Source organism: Lynx rufus, unplaced genomic scaffold (assembly GCF_022079265.1).
Source record: "Lynx rufus isolate CCGP_SWC_20201006 ecotype Redwood Valley unplaced genomic scaffold, mLynRuf1.p SCAF_10, whole genome shotgun sequence".
In the NCBI taxonomy this organism is placed as follows: domain Eukaryota; kingdom Metazoa; phylum Chordata; class Mammalia; order Carnivora; family Felidae; genus Lynx; species Lynx rufus.
Genome location: NW_025814824.1, coordinates 4,524,030 through 4,542,443, shown reverse-complemented (window position 1 = coordinate 4,542,443; position 18,414 = coordinate 4,524,030). Strand labels below are relative to the sequence as shown.

Below are 18,414 nucleotides of genomic sequence, written 5' to 3'. Positions count from 1 at the left end.
CTGGCCCCTCCTGGCCTGTTCTGTCGTGTCCGGAGTGGTTTGGAATGGTCCTAAAAGGAAGCCTTGTGAGCTGGAGGAAAGCTGAGCAAAGATTAGTACAAACCCCGTATTTTGCACAAAAGGGAAGTGAAGCCAGGAGTTTAAATGGGAGCCTGTGAACTAACCCCAGGGGCCAACACAACACTGTGCTTCCTCTTCAGAGAACTTTCTTTCTGGCTTGGATCTTGGCCTCCAGAGCATTAATGATGGTTACGATGGTGGACCAAACTAACTTGCCCCCCCCCCCCCCGCTTAAATTACATACAAGTGCTCAATAAAAATTAGTAGAAGATGTAATTGCTCACGTGCACTTGCGAAGAGAGATGGAGACGTGACCAGGAGCCAGGAATAGGGAGGAAGCTGAGTTGTGGCCGCCCTGGGCTGCCAGGCACGAGCCACTTGAGCTGGTCCTACTCTGTTTGCAGCCTCGGAGAGCGTCCCCATGGTTTAGTTTATCTGAGACAAAGTGGTGTTTTGCAGGTGTCATGCACTTATGATGCGGGCTCCCCAACACGTGTCCCCATGTGGCTATGGACACATCCGTGGGCTCCAGAGTAGAAGGAACACCAGTAAGGCGTGCACACGTTGGCAAATGCTGGAGACAGGCAGAAGGCTTCTGCAGATGCCTCAAATCCTCCAAGAACTGAGGCTGGAGGAGTGTCCCCAGACGCAAATGCGACACTGGAGAGAATAGCCAAGAGAGGGAAAATGCTGATTGCGATCACGTGAATAAATTCCTTAGCTTTACTGACATCACTTGGAATTGGAGGTATTACATTTCCTTCAATCAGGAGAAATAAGAGGTTGAGACAGAAATCGAATTTGGCTTCAGGAAAGTGAAAGAATTTACATTTCTTGTGCCCTATGTAAGGCCTCTGAACGGTCATCAGGGCTCAGCCACGGCAGGAACCTTGGGTTTCAGCGTCAAACCAGGAAGGAACCTGTGGGGTCCAGGGAACTGAGTGACCATGGTAGGTAAGCGATTGGCAGCAGGCGAGGAGACCTAGGGGCTACAGTCCTCGCCTCAGCCCTGGCCCGAGGGGGCGAACATGGAAGGCGCTACCATGAAAAACAAGACGTGGACCCACCCCCCAGGAAACCCGGTTTACATGCTGGCAATGTTGTGGGGGGGGGGGAATCCCAGGCCCAAGAGTTAACGTGAAGACTTGGCATTGACTGTTGCAGGAACCTAGTCCCCAAGGGGTTCCCACAGAAAACCCACCCTATAGTGGAAAATTACAAGGCACACTCAGAGAGGCTTGGGATGAGTGGTGAGCTAGTAAACAAGGAAGCCAGAAGGATTAAAAATAAAGGAAGAAAAGGCAGTGGTGGATTTGAAAACCAAAGAGGCTGTCTAGAAATAAAAAATTGTAGTCGGAGAAATGAGAAACTTAATGGGCAGATCAAGGAGCAAGAGGGTGCCCAGCTGGAGATTAAAAGAAGCTAGGGAATATCAAAGCAGCGAAGCACACAGAGAAACTACATATGGGAGGAAATTTGGCATCTATGCAGAAGCAGATTTCAGAGGAGGAATAAAGGGAAATGGAGGAATGATATTTCATGAGGTATTGGTGGAGAATTTTACAGAATTGGTGGAAAGGGGAATGGTACTGAGGCCCATTAAGTCTATATACAGATAAATCCACAGCTAGAGATATGTGGGACTGGCAAAGATAGAGGGGAAACATGAAAAGCAGCCTAAGAGGGGAAATATTAGATTACCCACAAATGAACAAGAACCGCCTGATTTCTGCAGTAAACTCAGAAGCCAGAAGATGGCAGTGTAAGTGTCAGGCCAGAATTCCATACCCAGCTAAACTATTACTCAAGTGTGAAAGTCATGGGTAACTCTTAGACCAAGACCGAGGGTGTTTACAACCTCAGTCCTTTACCCAAAGACCAAGTACAATTCAGGATGAGCTCAGCTGAGCCCAGAGGAAGGGTGAAGTACAAGCCACATAAGCAAGGAAAAGCACTTGGTTAACAGGTCAGCAAGTCTAAATAAACTCTGAGAGTAAAAATCATAAATAATAACGACCGCTGGGGCTTAGATATCCAATATAACTGAACACCGGGAAGCAGTAACTCAAAACTGGTGGGTGGGCATGTGGTTGCATCTCTGAGCATTTCATGGCACTTGTATTTGGTCGCATTTGGAGGAAACTTTGCCAAATTAGGTCTGCCTGTAAAAAATTGGTAAGTTAGCTGCCTACTACATGTTTTAGACAAGTAAAGGGGAAAAAGAAAAATTTTAAAAATCAAGTAGAAAACAGGAAAAGCAGATTAAAATGAAAATGAAATGAGAAATAAAATACAAAATGGAAACATTCAAAATAAAACTTGCCAGTTAAAAAACTCATGGTTCATGCGTAAAGATTCATCAATTAACATGTTAAATTATATGCTGTTTACAGGATTCGTTTCTAAAGTATAATCATAAAAATGGTTTTAAAAATTAAAAATACAGTGCAAGACTATGTTAATCAAGAGTACCCTACATCAGGGGTGCCTGGGTGGCTCAGTCGGTTGAGCGTCCGACTCCGGCTCAGGTCGTGATCTCACGGTTGGTGAGTTTGAGCCCCGCGTCAGGCTCTGTGCTGACAGCTCGGAGCCTGGAGCCTGCTTCGGATTCTGTGTCTCCCTCCTTGGCTTGCACTCTGTCTCTCTCTTCCTCAAAATAAATAAATATTAAAATTAAAAAAAAAAAGAGTACCCTACCTCAAAATCAGACAAAATGGGCTTTTAGACAAAAGCATTAGACGGTATATAAAGACTAGCTGATGCCATAAACCTGAAGTTTATTGCACCCAGTAACATAGTTTCCAATATGTAAACACACCTTCACGGAGTTACTAATAGCCATGTGACAAATACAGAGTCTGTGAACACACGTGTCATCGAAAGTAATAGATGAGCCTATTAACACTTTGAAAAACTTAACAAGTTTAATCTAATGCACGTATGTAAATCCCTGCACTGAGCAGTTAGAGAAAACACATTCTTACTGGTAGAATGTGGAACGCTACTCTGGGTATTGAGTCTGTGCTAGGCCGTAAAGCAAATATCGGTGGTGTCGAAGAATCATCATCACGTAGACCGGGTTCTATGACAACAGTGTGGTAGGCACACTTTCAATAACTTGGAGCTACAAGAAAATATTATAATGTAAGTTGGAAGATATGTGGGTCTGGCCGACCAACCGTATGGAGATTAAATAACTTATTAGATGGCTGAAGAAGAAGTGGAAGGGAATCTGCACACTGAATGCTTATATTAGAGATGGAAAAAGAAAGGGGCGTCTGGGTGGCTCAGTCGGTCGAGCGTCCGACTTCAGCTCAGGTCACGATCTCGCGGTCCGTGAGTTCGAGCCCCGCGTCGGGCTCTGGGCTGATGGCTCCGAGCCTGGAGCCTGCTTCTGATTCTGTGTCTCCCTCTCTGTCTGACCCTCCCCCGTTCATGCTCTGTCTCTCTCTCTGTCAAAAATAAATAAATTTAAAAAAAAAATGGAAAAAGAAAATGTATGAATGGCAGTAGTTAGAGCAACAGCGTAAAGGTTTGAACAGACAGCTGCAGAAGGAGAGGCCAGGGGCCAGTAACCTTTCCAAGAGACTCCAGCTCATGGTACATTCTTACTTTTTTTTTTTGAATGTGTATTTATGTTTGAGAGAAAAGGCAAACATATGCTATTCGGGGAGGAGCCGACAGATGGGGGGAGACAGAGGATCCAACGTGGGCTCTGCACTGACTGCAGAGAGCCCAGCTAGGGCTCAAACTCCTGGGCCGTGAGATCATGACCTGAGCCAAAGCCGGTCACTTAACTGACAGAGCCACCCAGGAGCCCCATCTCAGGACACATTCTTAAGATGGAGAGTGAAACAGCCCTATTTCAGATTCATCAGGTTGGCGAACGTTTTTTGGCCCCTAAACACAAATGTTGACATAGCTGAAGGGGAAACAATTCGATTGACGTTGATGGTGAACGCGGGTGGTTTCGGGAACCCTTGAGACTTACATAAATGAGAGATTTCAAAGCCCCGTGACATCACTCTTGCATGCGGGTGGACACTTTCAAGGAATTCTTGTATGTGTGCACGATGAGATGTGTGTACAGGTGGTGATTAAGCCCTAACAAAAATGTGGGAACAATTTACTGCCCTGCATTTGGGAAAAGGATAAAGAAACTATGGTTGGTTTGTACAGTGAAATATTACACAGTCATTAAAATGAATGAGCATCAACAAAAATAAATCCCAAGCTGACTTTGAACGGGGAAAAAAAACTAACAAAGTGATCTTTCAGGGAACATTTCTAAAAATATAAAACAGTAGAAATGTGCATTGGCCTGGTGCATAACCAGTTTTCAAGAAACAGGGAAATGTGGGTTTTAGATGCATTCTAGAATGTGTAATTTTTTTTAACAGTGTTCTAAATCAGCTATGGCAAAATGTTAGCATAAATGTTAATGTTGTGTACACAGGTATTTATTATATTAATATTTGTGGTTTTGTGTGTTTGTACCATTTCAGTATTTAAAATTGTTAAATTAAAACGAACTAATATTGGGGGGTGCCTGGGTGGCTCAGTCAGTTAAGCATCTGACTCTTGGTTTCAGCTTAGGTCACGATCTCATGGGTTCATGAGTTTGAGCCCCAAGTTGGGTCCCGTGATGACAGCATGGAGCTTGCTTGGGATTCTCTCTCTCTCCCTCTCTCTCTACCCCTCCCTCGGGTGTGCTCTCTCTCTTTCTCTCTCCCTCTCCCTCTCCCTCAAAATAATAAGGTTTAAAAAATTATTTTAAAAAATAATATTGAGCAAAACAACTAGGCAACAGGAGATGTGAGTGGTGTGAATTTTGAAAGCAAAAAGGCCACACTATTGCTCTTTGAAGAAGAAGAGATCTGCACGGAAAATCCAGGACAGTCGACTCAGAAACTGTTAGAACTAGTAAGATAGTTCAGTAACGGGGCAAGATAAAAGCAAAATATACACAGTGGACAGAAGAGAAAGATGACCCTGGAACCTGTGACGCGTTGTTACTTTTCACACTCGCAGGGGTCCTTATAAAGGCAGGCCGGCCGGTGACCGTTACTAGTTGGAGATGTGGTGATGGGGGCAGAGGTGGAGCTAAACGCAAGGGAAGTGCCACGAGCCAGGGCATGTGTCGCCTCCAGACGCTGCAAGAGCAAGGACAGAGACTCCCAGAGCCTGCAGAAGGAACAAAGCCCTGTCACTACCTGGATGTTAGGACTTCTGACTTCCAGAACTGTAAAACAATAAATTGGCGCTGGTTTACCCCACTGAGTCTGTGCTAACTTGTTACAGCTGCAGTGGGAAGTCGATGTAGAAATCTAAGAGTTGTCCTTCCACGCCTTCTTAAACCACTAAGCCTCCTTTAAACTACTTAGATAGAAATGAAAACAGTTCACACCCCAGTGACAAGAATTACAGGATACCTAAAAAACTACCTAAAAATACACGTGAAGGTCTGTAGGAAGAAAATGACAAGGAGATGTCCTAAATGAGTGAGAAGGCCCGAGACTGAGACGTAGAGCATGCTTTCTCCCTGTTGTCTAGAGGGCGGCTTTATACAAATCATCTCTAAACGCAGCGCTTTTCTCCATCAACACCCCAGGCTTGAAATCAAACTTACCGGGGTGATTCTAAATTGAATCTGGACAAGAAGCAGCCATGAAGTTGAGAAACATGCCCCCAAAAAGTCACATTTTGTTATTCTTGATGTCAAAACTCATTAACTTATTTCAGTTACCATAATTTAACCGTTATGTGACTCTGCCATAGCATCAGGCCAAGATCGGTGCTGTGGGGAGCAAGGTTAGAAATGAATAGAGGCTGTTTTAGATGGGGCGGCCAGGGGAACACCGTCCGTGGACATGACCTTTTGGCAGAGACTTGACCCTGGCGAAACAGCAGAGATCTGAGGACAGGGTGTTCTGGTTGACTGCAAGATGAGGGACCAGCTGGGTGTGTTTCCGGAAGAGTAAGGGACCCCCCCGCTTCCAGTGGAGGAAGAGTTTGGGAAGGTTAGAGAAAATTCCAGAAGCATTGATACCATGGATATCAGCTGTTCACCATGACGTCTTAATTTCTTCCCAAAGGCTGTTTTAGGCACTCACCTAGGGAGGGTACTATGAGGTTAGTAAGTTACCATGGTATCTACCTATGGTTTTGGTCTCTCTAAGCTTCTGGTAGAGGCAGATATAAGACCCATGTCAAGGCAAGGGTGCCGTCCATGGAGATTCTGCCCTGTCCGTTCCCAGCTAGATGAGGCTTTCGTATGCCTTTGCATCCAGAACCTCCAGGGTTTGGTGCTGGACATACAGACACGTTCTTTCCAGTCCTGATGCTCTCCTCCAACAATGCTTCATCTTGGGGTTGTCTCTGGTCTGCGCTGACTTTGTTCTTGGGTGGGTTTGGTTCATCCCAAGAGAAACCATAGCTTCTCTTTGTCCTCTGCATTTTTAAGCAGGTGTCCCTGGTCCTGACTACACACTTAGAGCTTTTGACGAATGCCATTGTCCAGACCCTTCCTGGGTCCTGGTTACCGTGGGTCTTCTTGTAAGCTCCCAGGTGGCTCCAGTGTGAAGACAGAGCTGAGCTCCCTGGTTTGGATGGTGGAGGGTCAAGAAGAATTGGTTGAGAGCTCCACATGCGGGCTGGATCACTGCACCGGATTCTCCTTCGCTGTCTGCAAACTGAGGAGGGTGTGGCTTCAGGGGTGAGTGTTCGTCTGTTGCCAGTGAAGGGGATCTGGAAAAATCGGACACCTCAGGCCCAGAAGAAATCGGTGGTGGCCTCACCCCAGGATTCCAGCAAATCTGAGGGTGGTTGCCGGCACCTGGGGAAGGATGCTTTTGACAGAGTGGCCCCTCCCCCACACCGGACACTTTCCATCAACCCCACCGTACCCCCCACTTTTACCTGGTTTGTCCGACCTGGTCTCACCTTCCCCGTCCGTCCCTCCTCAGGAGCATTTGCTGACCCAGGACCACACTTGTGGTGGCGTGCGACCATCAGCACACTTCCGTTCCAAACATTTTTAGCACCCCACGGGGAGACCCCATACCCATTAAGAGTCACTCTGTAAGTTCCCCATCCCCAGCCTCTGGCAACCACTCACCTGCTTTCTGCTTCTATAGGTTCACGTGACCTGGATATTTCATAGAAACAGACAGAGCCAAGAGTGCTTGAGTGGTTAAGTCAATGGCGTAAGGTGTTTGCTTCCAGCACATGCGCGTCTCTTCAGGCCACGTTAGCTATTATGGCTGAAGCATCTAAAAAGGAAATATTGGCACCATCTCTGAATTAAGCCTTGTTCTGACTCCGGTAGATGGTTTCACGGCACCTTGCCGGGTGGGGTGGGGTAACACCTCGCTCTCCGTGTCCTTGCACGGGGCAGGAGAGGCAGGAGTTCATGTTCCCTACCCTGACTTCTCAGAAAGGAGCCTTGGGGAACACCGAAAGACTAATTGTCAATCAACAGTGCAGGAGAAGCTGCCGGCGGGCAGGGTGAAGAATTATTCTGTGTTTCCGTATCTATTCGATGGAAAAAAAAGATATTCTGGAGAAGCAGATACTAGGTCTGTTTGTGGTAATTGTGCAGCAATTACCAGCTGGCTTCTCCTCAAGTCTCCTCGGTGGTTCAAAAGGAACGATCCCCTTGGCCTTCCTCTCTGACGTCTTCCCCCACTTCCCTCCCTTTCTAGATAAATGTATCCGTGTTGAAGAAGATCCTCCTGTATCTTTCAGGAGACGCAGCCCCGGCTGGCGGAGCTGTCCCAGGTGGATGTGTGCAAACGTCCTAACAGTGGAGGGAGGCCGTGGGAGAAGTACCATCAACCTGGTCCCCTAGAGGGAGGAGATGAGAGCCAGTCGTGACCATCATGTCCCGGCCCCCAGATCCCCAGGGCCTGCTCCTTGTAGATGTTTTTGCTCATCAGCCCAGAGACACCGATGCTCCTGTTCTACCCGAATACAGACCCGTTGCCCGTGCCTGCTGGGAAGCTACGGTTTGTCACCGGGCTTTGGAGAAACTATCATCAGTTTCTCCCATCAGGGGAGATGGGAATTCAGCTCACGCCCAAAAGAGAGCATTGTGATTTTAAAGTGTCATTTGCTATCTCCCATTCTGGCTTGATGACCACTTTATATGCCCTCCTGGTGCATTCATGTTAGGCAAACCTTGACGAAGCATTTGAATATCAAGCAACTTGGAAGTTTCCTTCGTATGAAACCCTCCGATTAAGCTGGGCTCTGGCCAGAACACCGTGACGTGGTGTCTTTATCCTAATCAGGGCGGTCCAGATTGTGTCGAAGTGACCGCTGCAGACTGTCAGATCGCATCGGGTTTAGTGGTCCAAAGACTCAGGGTCTAAGGTGGGAGCCGCGGGAACCAGGGTTCCCCCGGCCCAGCTTGTGCAGTTGCATTTATGAAGAGTGTACGTCCAGAATGCCACCCTGCTTGGTCCGGCCTGTCTTTTCAGGGGGTTGTTCCACATTCCAGCTTTGTGTCCCTCCACGAGAATTCTCACCTGCAACTTACTTGAGTGCACTGAGGAAAGGGTTGTCTAGGAGAGAATCAAGGAGAAGCTAAGGATGTGGTTAATGATGATTAGTGCTAATTAGTGACACCTTTACAAACAGCTATGCATTCACCCTCCCTTGTGAAGTAAGACCATCCCTTCGTCTTAAAACCTACAGCCTCCCCACCTCCTGCTGCCCCCTGCCACACAACATCTAGGGGCCACCATCCATGCTGTGAAATGTACCCCAAGGGCCCACTAGAAATCCTGTCATTTGCCATCCAATTAAGGCAGTCCTAACAGATTTGTGCCGTCTTTCAGTCTTTCAAACTCACTGCTTAAAAAAAGCGTAGGAACCCAAAGATTGAGAACGTGAATGTATTTTGTGGTCATTTCAGAGTGCTCAATTATATTCCTTTGGTCTGAAGCGAGTTCATCTCATGATTGACCGTCTCGTCTGTCGAGCCTTAGTTTTGTTTTTTTTTTTTACGTGTTGTGGAATTTAGCAGTGCACGTCCATCTCGAGTAATCTCTCAGTTCCTGACCCACACCAGGCACGTACTCGCGCGTGCACACACACACACACACACACACACACACCCCTCTCCCCTGCCAACTGTTTCACTTCCTCTTGTTCACCAGCTGAGAATCCCGTCCCTGGATGGGTTGAACCCAACTGTCCAGCCCCGCTCGTGCTGCACCCCGGGCACTGTCAGGCCTGCTCTCGCTCCCGCGTGGGGCTGTGCCCGGGTCCCCTGCTCCTGCCCGGGGTGCCGTGGGACAGAGCCTTCGGCAGCACTCGGCCTAGGCACCTTTGTTCTGTCCAGGCCAGGGATTAGCTCATTTTTCAGTGTGTGTCTGTTTTGTCTGTTTTGTATTTTTCCTCATCGAAGCTTTAAGGTGCTGTGGCCGGAAGGGGGGATGGCCTTTCCGAGTGCGAATTACATCACGAGTCCCTGAGGTTGGATTAAGATCTAGGGTTTGCAGAGAGAAACACGGCTGATCTTCCTTTTCGGGTTCCGTATTTTCGAGTTCACCCGCTGCCTGACGTGTACGTGTAACCCCAAATCAGTACTCCTGGTGCACTGGGGGCGTTTAGGCGTGCCCAGAGCCGTGAACATTTAGAGTTGCCCGATGCACACGTTCCTAGCTGAGGCCCAAGAAGGCTACACCCGTCTAATTGTCCCAGCTTTTTGGGGTCTATATAGTCTTTTTTTCCCCTTGCACTTTTGTGCTTTGTTTTGGTGATTTCGCAGCTTAGTTTTTTTAAACGTTTATTCATTTTGAGAGAGAGAGAGAGAGAGAGAGAGAGAGAGAGAGTGCAAGTGGGGGAGGGGCAGAGAGGGAGGGAGCCACAGATTCCGAAGCAGGCTCCACAGAGCCTCTGTCAGCACAGAGCCCCACGTGCGGCTCGAACCCATGAACTGTGAGATCATGACCTGAGCCGAAACAGGACGCTCAACCAACTGAGCCACCCAGGCGCCCTGGTGATTTTGCAGTTCAAAATCCCCCCGGGGACAGTGCTGAAGGGCGGCCTAGCATTCCTAAACACCAGAAGGCTGTGCTGTGCCTCGTGGTAGGAAACCACATGTTAGATAAGCTTCTTTCGGGCATGAGTTAACAGCAGCGTCAGCCGTGGGCTCGATGTCAGTGAATCAACAATACGTGTTAATAAGGCATTTTTAAGCGGAAATACACAGAAAATGAGGTTATGCCGCGATTGATGAAAATACTGCGACCAGAGGCCCGAAGGAACCTGACGCTGTATTTCCCCGGGAGTGGTGGTTCAGTGTTTGCCGATGCATGTCTCTCAGAACATTCTAGAATGTAATCCCCACCAGTGACAGGAACGGACTGTATTTATGAGAGAAAATGGAAGGCTTCCTCGCAGGCAGCCCTTTCTTCCAGCCCTCGCTCAGCTTTGCTGTTTTGTGACCGCTCTCTCCCCTGCAGGCTACTTTCTGAATTTTCTGGAGCCGGTGAACAACATCACCATAGTGCAAGGCCAGACGGCCATCCTGCACTGCAAGGTGGCCGGAAACCCGCCCCCCACCGTGCGGTGGCTGAAGAACGATGCCCCGGTCGTGCAGGAGCCGAGGCGCGTCATCATCCGCAAGACGGAGTACGGTTCTCGGCTGCGCATCCAAGATCTGGACACGACAGACACGGGCTACTACCAGTGCGTGGCCACCAACGGGGTGAAGACCATTACCGCCACCGGCGTCCTGTTCGTGCGGCTCGGTGAGTCGGGGCGGCCCAGGCGTGTGGTTATAAGCCAGCAGCGCTCGCAGCCACGGAACAGGAGATTACTTTGCAGCCTGAAACCGAACACGCACGAGCCGGCAGAGAGGAAATCCGTAAAACCATTTCCCCGGGGCCTTTCCCATTGTGCACGAGGTCCCGGCTTAACCTGTTAGCCATTTACTAGTCATAAAGGAAAACAGACACAGATGGAGTGGTCTGTAAACCTGGAGTGCAGAAAATAACCCCAGACACAAAGGTGAGCTTCGAGGCGTAGGGGGAAGTTCGTGCGCCGGGTGGGGGAGGCCGGCCTCGCGTACCCCGAGACGGGGACACGGACACCCGCAGAAGCCCGGGCCCGGCTGAGAGGCAGAACCCAGAGCGGAGCGCATTGATGGTTCCACGCACTTGTGCCCGTCAGAGGTGGCGGGGAAATCACACGACCGGAGGGGACGCTTCCTCTCTCATCCCGGTTGTGAGATGGTCCCCACGGTGCCCCAGCCCTGTCACACAGGCTCCAGACCATCTGGGCCCCTGTTAGTAACCAGATCTTGTGAGTCAAGGTTGGATGAGCTGAGAGAGAGAGAGAGAGAGAGAGAGGGAAGACAGCGAAAACCCCAAAAATCCCTCTAGACGTTTCTGCACACACAGAGAGCGTCTCTTCCATATTTTGTGGTTTTTCATCGTCCCTGCCGTATAATCTTGGGCAGCGGCAAAGCCCGGGGCCCGAGGACGGCTCACCACAAATGAGTGCATTGGGCTGTGGCTGCCTTTACCATTGGCTGGTTTGGAAAAAAGTTTTATTCCAAATTATAAAGCATTAATAGCCTATCTTTTTTTTTTTTTTTCCTTTTTAGGTCCAACACACAGCCCAAATCATAACTTTCAGTAAGTATCTGTTTTCCTCGAACCATTTTCTCATTCCCTGAGGGTTTCCGTTATGTAAGAATCCGGGTTTTTCAATCCAACAAGCACATGTCTTTGCCGAATTTGCTGGACGCCGGCTGGTCTTCACACAAGATGGCGACGTGCTGGCCTCGGGCCGGAACACTTCCGTTTTCCGTGGCTCACGGTGAGGGAGGAATGTCTCAGAGCAACGGTTGCTCGTTCCTTTCCGTGACCGTGACCCTACAAGGCCGGAGGGCGTGTGTGGGAGTACAGGCCAGGTTGCTGGGGCCGCCCAGGACCCGGGCGTCCCGAGCACATTGGGAAACGGGGAGGCCGTTCCCACGGAAATCCCAGCACCGCCCCCAACCGCGTCACCTGCTGTGGTGTTTGACGCGTGTGGCCATCGTCCGGGGCACAGCTGTGAGTCTTTGGAGAAAATGTCTGTGATCTCAAAGTGGACTTATTTTTTTATACTTGTAAACTTTATATAAACCTTCTATAACGCAAACAGACACTATTGGGAAATAAGACACAAAATATAATTTATATGTAATCATAATGTAATTCTTAAACATGTAAATATCAACTATAGTCACATTTTATATAAAAATTTCAGCAATATTTTTGCATTTATTTTTTTCTCATTTTTAATTAAGGATCCATTTTAATTAAGGATGCATTTAATGGAGGATCAACCATTCAGGCCATTCTGGTCCAGTGAAAGTTTCCCCGGCCCACCCCCAGCCCGGCCCCCAGGATCATCTCTCCCACTGGGTGGGTGCCAGATAAGGCCTCTCCGAGCGTTTAGCACACGCGTGTATCTGGAGAGTGGCTTCCTCTGGCTGCCGTGCGCTTTTTTACATAAAGGATATTACACTGGACATGTTTGATGCCCAGGACGTCAGTATATTTTAAACTTCCCGGGTTGTCCTTCTCCCTCTCTCTGTCCCGGGAGAAGCGTGTGATATTCCCACAGTGATGAGAATTTCCCTTGACCCACATCCACCGCGGCCTCCCTGTGTGTGTCCCGAGGCTGGCTGGTGTTTCTCTGGGGGACATTCTGAAGCGTAGACACGCAGGGGCACAGGATCACCTTTGATCGGTGATCTTGCCGAGGAGGTGTGCGCGGGTTCCTTCCCTGCCACGAAGGGAGGACCCGTTTCTCCCTAACTTCCAAGGTGATTCCCGTAAATCTCTTCGTTGTTGCTACTCTGAAGGAGGAAGACTGGTATCGACTACTTTATTTTCCCTGCCACCAGTGACGTTTGCTCGCTGTTTCTGGACACTCATGTTTCCACTCTGTCACCTGTCTCCTTGTCTTTGGCCACGGCCCTCACATTGTTCCTTCTTGTTCCTTCGTGATTTTTAGTTGATCACATAGAAATTAAAATTTTTCTGTCACTTATCAGTAGTCACCAGTGATTTTCAGGTGTTTGTATCAGGTCTTAAAGAACACCCCAATTTCCTTGAAGAATTCCGATGGTGTTTTTGATTGGAATTACAATGAACTGTAGGATAAAGTTGGTGGAAATTAACATCTAAATTGAACTGTTGTGTCAAGGACCATTTTCTTCATGCTTTGAGATGCTCTTTTCTTCCCTGACATTTTATTAGGAAAAATTTCAAGCATATGGCAAGGCAGAAAGGATCTGACGATGAACATGGGATCCATATACCCACCAACCAGACCCTGCGTTTACATACACTTCACTGTGCTAACCTTATCACCCGTCTCTCCATCATCAATCCAACTTATTTGTTTAATGTGTTTCATGATCAGTTATAGGTATTTGTGTATCTGTACGTAAATATTGCAGCGGGGAAATCATTGACAAGAGTTCAGTGACTGTGTCCTAGTCTTGTTTCTTCTTTTGGAGTGAAAACTTACGGGGCGCCTGGGTGGCTCAGTCGGTTAAGCGTCCGACTTCAGCTCTCGGTTTGTGAGTTCGAGCCCCGTGTCAGGCTCTGTGCTGACGGCTAAGAACCTGGAGCCTGCTTCAGATTCTGTGTTTCCCCTCTCTCTCCCTCTCTGACCCTTCCCCACCCACACTCTGTCTCTGTCTGTCTCTCTCTTGAGAATAAATAGACATTAAAAAAAAAAAAACTTACATACAATGAAACACGCAGATCTTAAGTATCCCATTAATAAGGTCCAGCGAATGCCAAAAAATCTCTGCGGTGCAAACCCCATGTCCAGGCACAGAACATTCCTATCACTCTAGAAAGTTCCATCATGCAGCTTCTTAGGCAACTTGCTTCCTCCTCGGGCAACCACTGTTCTGTTTTGTTTTGTTTTGTTTCTTTTTTCTACCATGGACTTGTTTTATGTGTTCTGGAACTTCGTAGAAATGAAATCCTACAGCACGTAGCCACTTAAGGCTGGCTTCTTTCACTTAGCATAACGTTTTTGAGATTTATTTGTGCTGTGCCTGTATCGATAGACCACTGCTTTTTTTGCTGAAGAATGTTCCACAGTATAACCATCCCGGTTGCTTACCCACTCTTCTGTTGATGGATGCCTACGTAGTTTGCATCTTTTGACTATTTGGAGAAAGGTCCTAAGGATATTCTCATCCACGTTTTGGTGGACATACATTTTAATTTGTGTTAGGTGAATACCTGGGAGGAGTGTGGCTCACACGGTATTTGTGTGCTGAGTTTTGTAAGAAATACCAGACTTCTCCTTACAAGAAGAGAAAGACACATCAGAACTCTCTCTCTCTGCCGTGTGAGGACACGACAAGGCGGCCATCTGCAAGCCAGGGGCTGAAGAGGCCAGCACTTTGATACTGAACTTGTCAGCCTCCGGAACTATGAGAAGTCAGGTTACCCCATCTGGGCCATTTGTCACAGCAGCCTAAGCTGACACATACATCCGCCTTATTCCCGGACTGTGTCTTTTAGATCTCCTGGCCATTGTCTTTTTATTCTTCCGTCCGGATTTTTGTCAGTTTGTGTTTTATTAGAGTTGCATAGAAATCCAGTTTTTGCTGTTACTTTTTCAGACACAGAGGTGACTGTGTAGTTTCTCTCCTTTGAACATACTATGTTGCATAGTAGAACTCCTTGAGTTGGGGAGCTTTACAGTTCGAGCCTGAAATCCCTCGGTCAGGGGGAGTTATTCTTTCAGGAGGCTGCTGAATTCATCCGCTGCGTTGTGGTGGCAGATGACCTGCTGTAATCGGGCACCTGGTGGTCGGGGGTACCCACGCTTGACCCTGATCACAGGTCTCTAGACTAACCTCCACCTCCTTGTGGCATCTCAGAAGTTAACCAAAACCAGGACAGAAAGAGGGGGAAATCAGTGGGCTTAAGCCAGATGTGTCCACACGTTCTCCATTTTCGTCCCTGGAGTGTCACCCGCTCTTCCTACCTGTGACTCCTCTCTTGGGCCATTTCCCGAGGCTCTTTCCTTGTTGGACAAGCGGGGTGCTGGGGCCTCCAAATGGGGAGCTGAGCGGTGAGTAATAGCGGAGCCTTGGCCGATCCCCGAATGCCGCGGGTCAGCGTTGGGACGTGCTGCTGTCCGGAAACACTAGCAGGGACGGCCGCAGTGACTCCCATCCAAGGTCACGCCCCCAGCTGCTGCCCGCACGCACCCACACGCCCAGACTCTGGAGGTTCGCCGGACAGCGGTTCATGTGTGTCGGGGGAGGTAGAGGGATTTACTACCGTTAAAACATTGCTCTTCCTTTCATCTTTTTGGAGGGAGGGTGTGGAGGGTGTGTATATGGGGAACAAAGCCTTTCAGAACAGGCTGTTAGCCCACAGACGCAGGTTCAAAGACAGGGTTATTATAGCTTACTCAGGTAGCAGCCTGGGGAACGTGAGGGGATTAATGCAACACTTGCGTGTCTCACGTTTCATATGTGGGTTTCATTTTTATCTGCTCTCTTAAAAAGTGGCTCGTGTTCATGACTACAGACCCGTACGCACACCACGGGGTAGCCCGGTGGCATGGCCACACGGTGGCGGGGTGGCCCCCGAAACCTGCACCTGAGAGCTTCCGTGTTTCCTGCGTTGCTGTCCCGGGCCGAGTTCACGGGCCACAAAGTGTGTGCACGCATAATGGGCTTCAACAAACACTGCTTAATGGAAGATGTGTTGTTGTTCTGGACAAATACCGTTTACGTTCGTTATTGGCCCCTGGGAAACCGTCTTCCTTGGGGCTGTGTCCTGAGCCCCTTTATTTTCTTACTTCGCAAACTGCAGGTGACTCTGAGGCTTCGGCTACTCACCACCCAAATGCTCGTGGCCCTGGAATCCCCACTTCCAGGCCCCCAACCTCAGCCATGGGCATCTCCAGGCGGGTGACTCAGAGGCACCCCACGGTTGGCGTGTCTAAACAGAACTCGGCTGTCTGCTCCCTCCAACTGCTTCCACTGGTATTTTTAGGGAACTGTCATAACCGAGTTCAAACTTTATCCTAATTACGGGAAAATAGCACTATGAAAAAAACACAAAACCTGAGACTGCCAAGCCAGTGATTAAAAATGACTTCAGGAGAAACCAAGCTGCCTTAACCGTTGGTAAGTAAACTAGCTCAGGCAGAAGGCTGACGCAGAGCATTTGATGTTAAAGCCATTAAACCACCGACCTAATCAAACTGAGTTGTTGGGAGGAGAGAAGCCAGCCTGATTTGTTTTTTTTTTTTTTTTCTCCGTGACTTCTCATTAACGATAGGTTCCATTTCTTGGAAAACGTAACTCCCGGAATCCCACAGCGTGGAACTTGAATAAAAGATAGAAAGGTAGTTCATTTTAAGAGTGGACGATGTGGGTAACAGGTGACTGAAGAGATCATCGTGGGTAAAGTAGTTAGAGAACACGCACACTCTCCTTCATTCAGACCACGCAGGCGACACAGGCGAAGACGTTTGCGCTGTAGCGGCAATGAGAGTATTAGCACTGGACGTGTAGTAACACATTTAATGCTCCCACTTAGCCTTTTGTTTTCACTTAAGCCCATGCATTAGCTGGTATGCCCTATGATGCGTGGATGAATGCTTTTTACACACCGACCTCCAAAGTCATCCAAGGAAATACCAACCTTCCAAGGTTTGCCCGGGAGGGGCCAGCCCCGTGAACACAGTAGAGGAGAATTACACTTACTTCTCGGTAAACCGGTAACGCCGGAGCCGCCGTTTCTCCGCCTCTGGACGCAGCGTGTGATCCTGGCCTTAGAGAGGGCCATGGCAGAAGTGAGTATTTCTAAGAGGTGCTGCAGACTTGAGTTTGTATGACATGAATTTGGGTGTCGGGCGTGTTCGTTTGGATCATGTGGACGCTTTTGCCACATCTAATACGACGTCAGTATAATTGGAGGCTAGGAGCATTTCGTCTTGGATTCAGAAATATAAAACACAGTGTTTCATTTTTAAGGAAATCATTCATTCTTTCAACAGATTTATATTGAGGGCCTAGGATGTGCCAGGCCTTACTCAAGGTGTTGGGGATACGACAATGAAGGAAACAGACAAACACTAAAAATTCCTGCCGTGGGGTGCTTACATCCTCTGGGGAGACCCTTGGGTCTGGCTTCTTTCATGGAATGTAATATCCGAATGATTGTTCCTGTGGTTTATTCCTGTCTATTGGTGATAACTATTCTGTTTTATGAAGATACTATAATACGCTTATTCACCTGTTGATGGAAGTTTGGGTTCCACTTCGGGGCAGTTACAGTTAAGGCTGCTATGAACGTTCGTGTTCGAATATTTTTGTGAGCATGTTTTCATCTCTCTAGAATGCATCCTGGCCGTGCGATTACTGGGTCAGATGATAATGTGTACCTAAGTCATAAGGAATCGCCAGACTCTTCCCCAGAGTGGTCTTTCCATTTTCACACTGCCACCAGCAGTGTGTGAACGTTTCAATTATTCCACGTCCACGCCGACGTGTGGCCTCGTACGATTTTAGCCATTCATCATCTTGTGTTGTGATGATTCACGGTGGTTTCACTTACATTTTCCCATCACCGAAAGTGGGCCGTCTTTTCAGGCCACACTTTTGTGAAGTGTCTGTTAGGCTTTTGTTCAGTTTTACTGTGGTATCTTCCTATTTAGGTATAGGAGTTCTTTATATATTCTGTATATGATTCCTTTGTCAAATACGTAAAATGTCTTCTCCCAGTCTGTGGTTTGCTTTTTTATTTTTGTAGTGCTGTCTTTTGATGAGCAGGAAGATTTAATTCTGGTAAGTCTGTCATTTTTTTTTTCTTTTATGCGTCGTGTCTGAGAAATCTTTGCCTTTCCTTGTCTCAATACTATAAAGACATTCTCCGGTGTTTTCTTCTATAAATGCTATAGTTTTAGCTTTTATGGTTAGGTCTGTGATCTATCTCAAAAGCAGTTTTTGTGTACAGTAAGAGTTATGGGTTCAGGTTTATTTTTTCCGTACAGATATCCAGTTCTTCCAATATTGTTTTTGAAACGATTGTATGGTCCTCCTCAAATGCCTTAGTGCCTTTATTGAAAATCAGTTGACCACAGGTGAGCGTCTATTTTGAGATTCTGTATCGCGTCCTATTGCCCTGTCCTTATATCCCAACGTGACATTGTCTCGACAGTTACAACGCGGTAAATCGTACAATCAGATGGTGTAAATGCTCCCTCATTCTTCCTCTCTTTCGTGATTGTTGTGGCCATTCTAGTATCTTTGCAATTTGCAAGTAAATTCTAGAACCAGTTCATCAATTTCTACAAAAG

At 47.8% G+C, this 18,414-nt stretch overlaps 1 protein-coding gene across 1 annotated transcript in view; it reads left to right on the top strand.

Annotated features, from left to right (window-relative positions):
* Window positions 1-18,414, top strand: part of ROR2 (receptor tyrosine kinase like orphan receptor 2) — a 197,281-nt gene that overhangs the window by 158,417 nt on the left and 20,450 nt on the right. Inside the window, exons 3-4 of the mRNA XM_047097336.1 lie at window positions 10,533-10,820; window positions 11,678-11,708. Coding sequence (XP_046953292.1) covers window positions 10,533-10,820; window positions 11,678-11,708 — 319 coding nt within the window. The remainder of the gene's footprint in view (window positions 1-10,532; window positions 10,821-11,677; window positions 11,709-18,414) is intronic.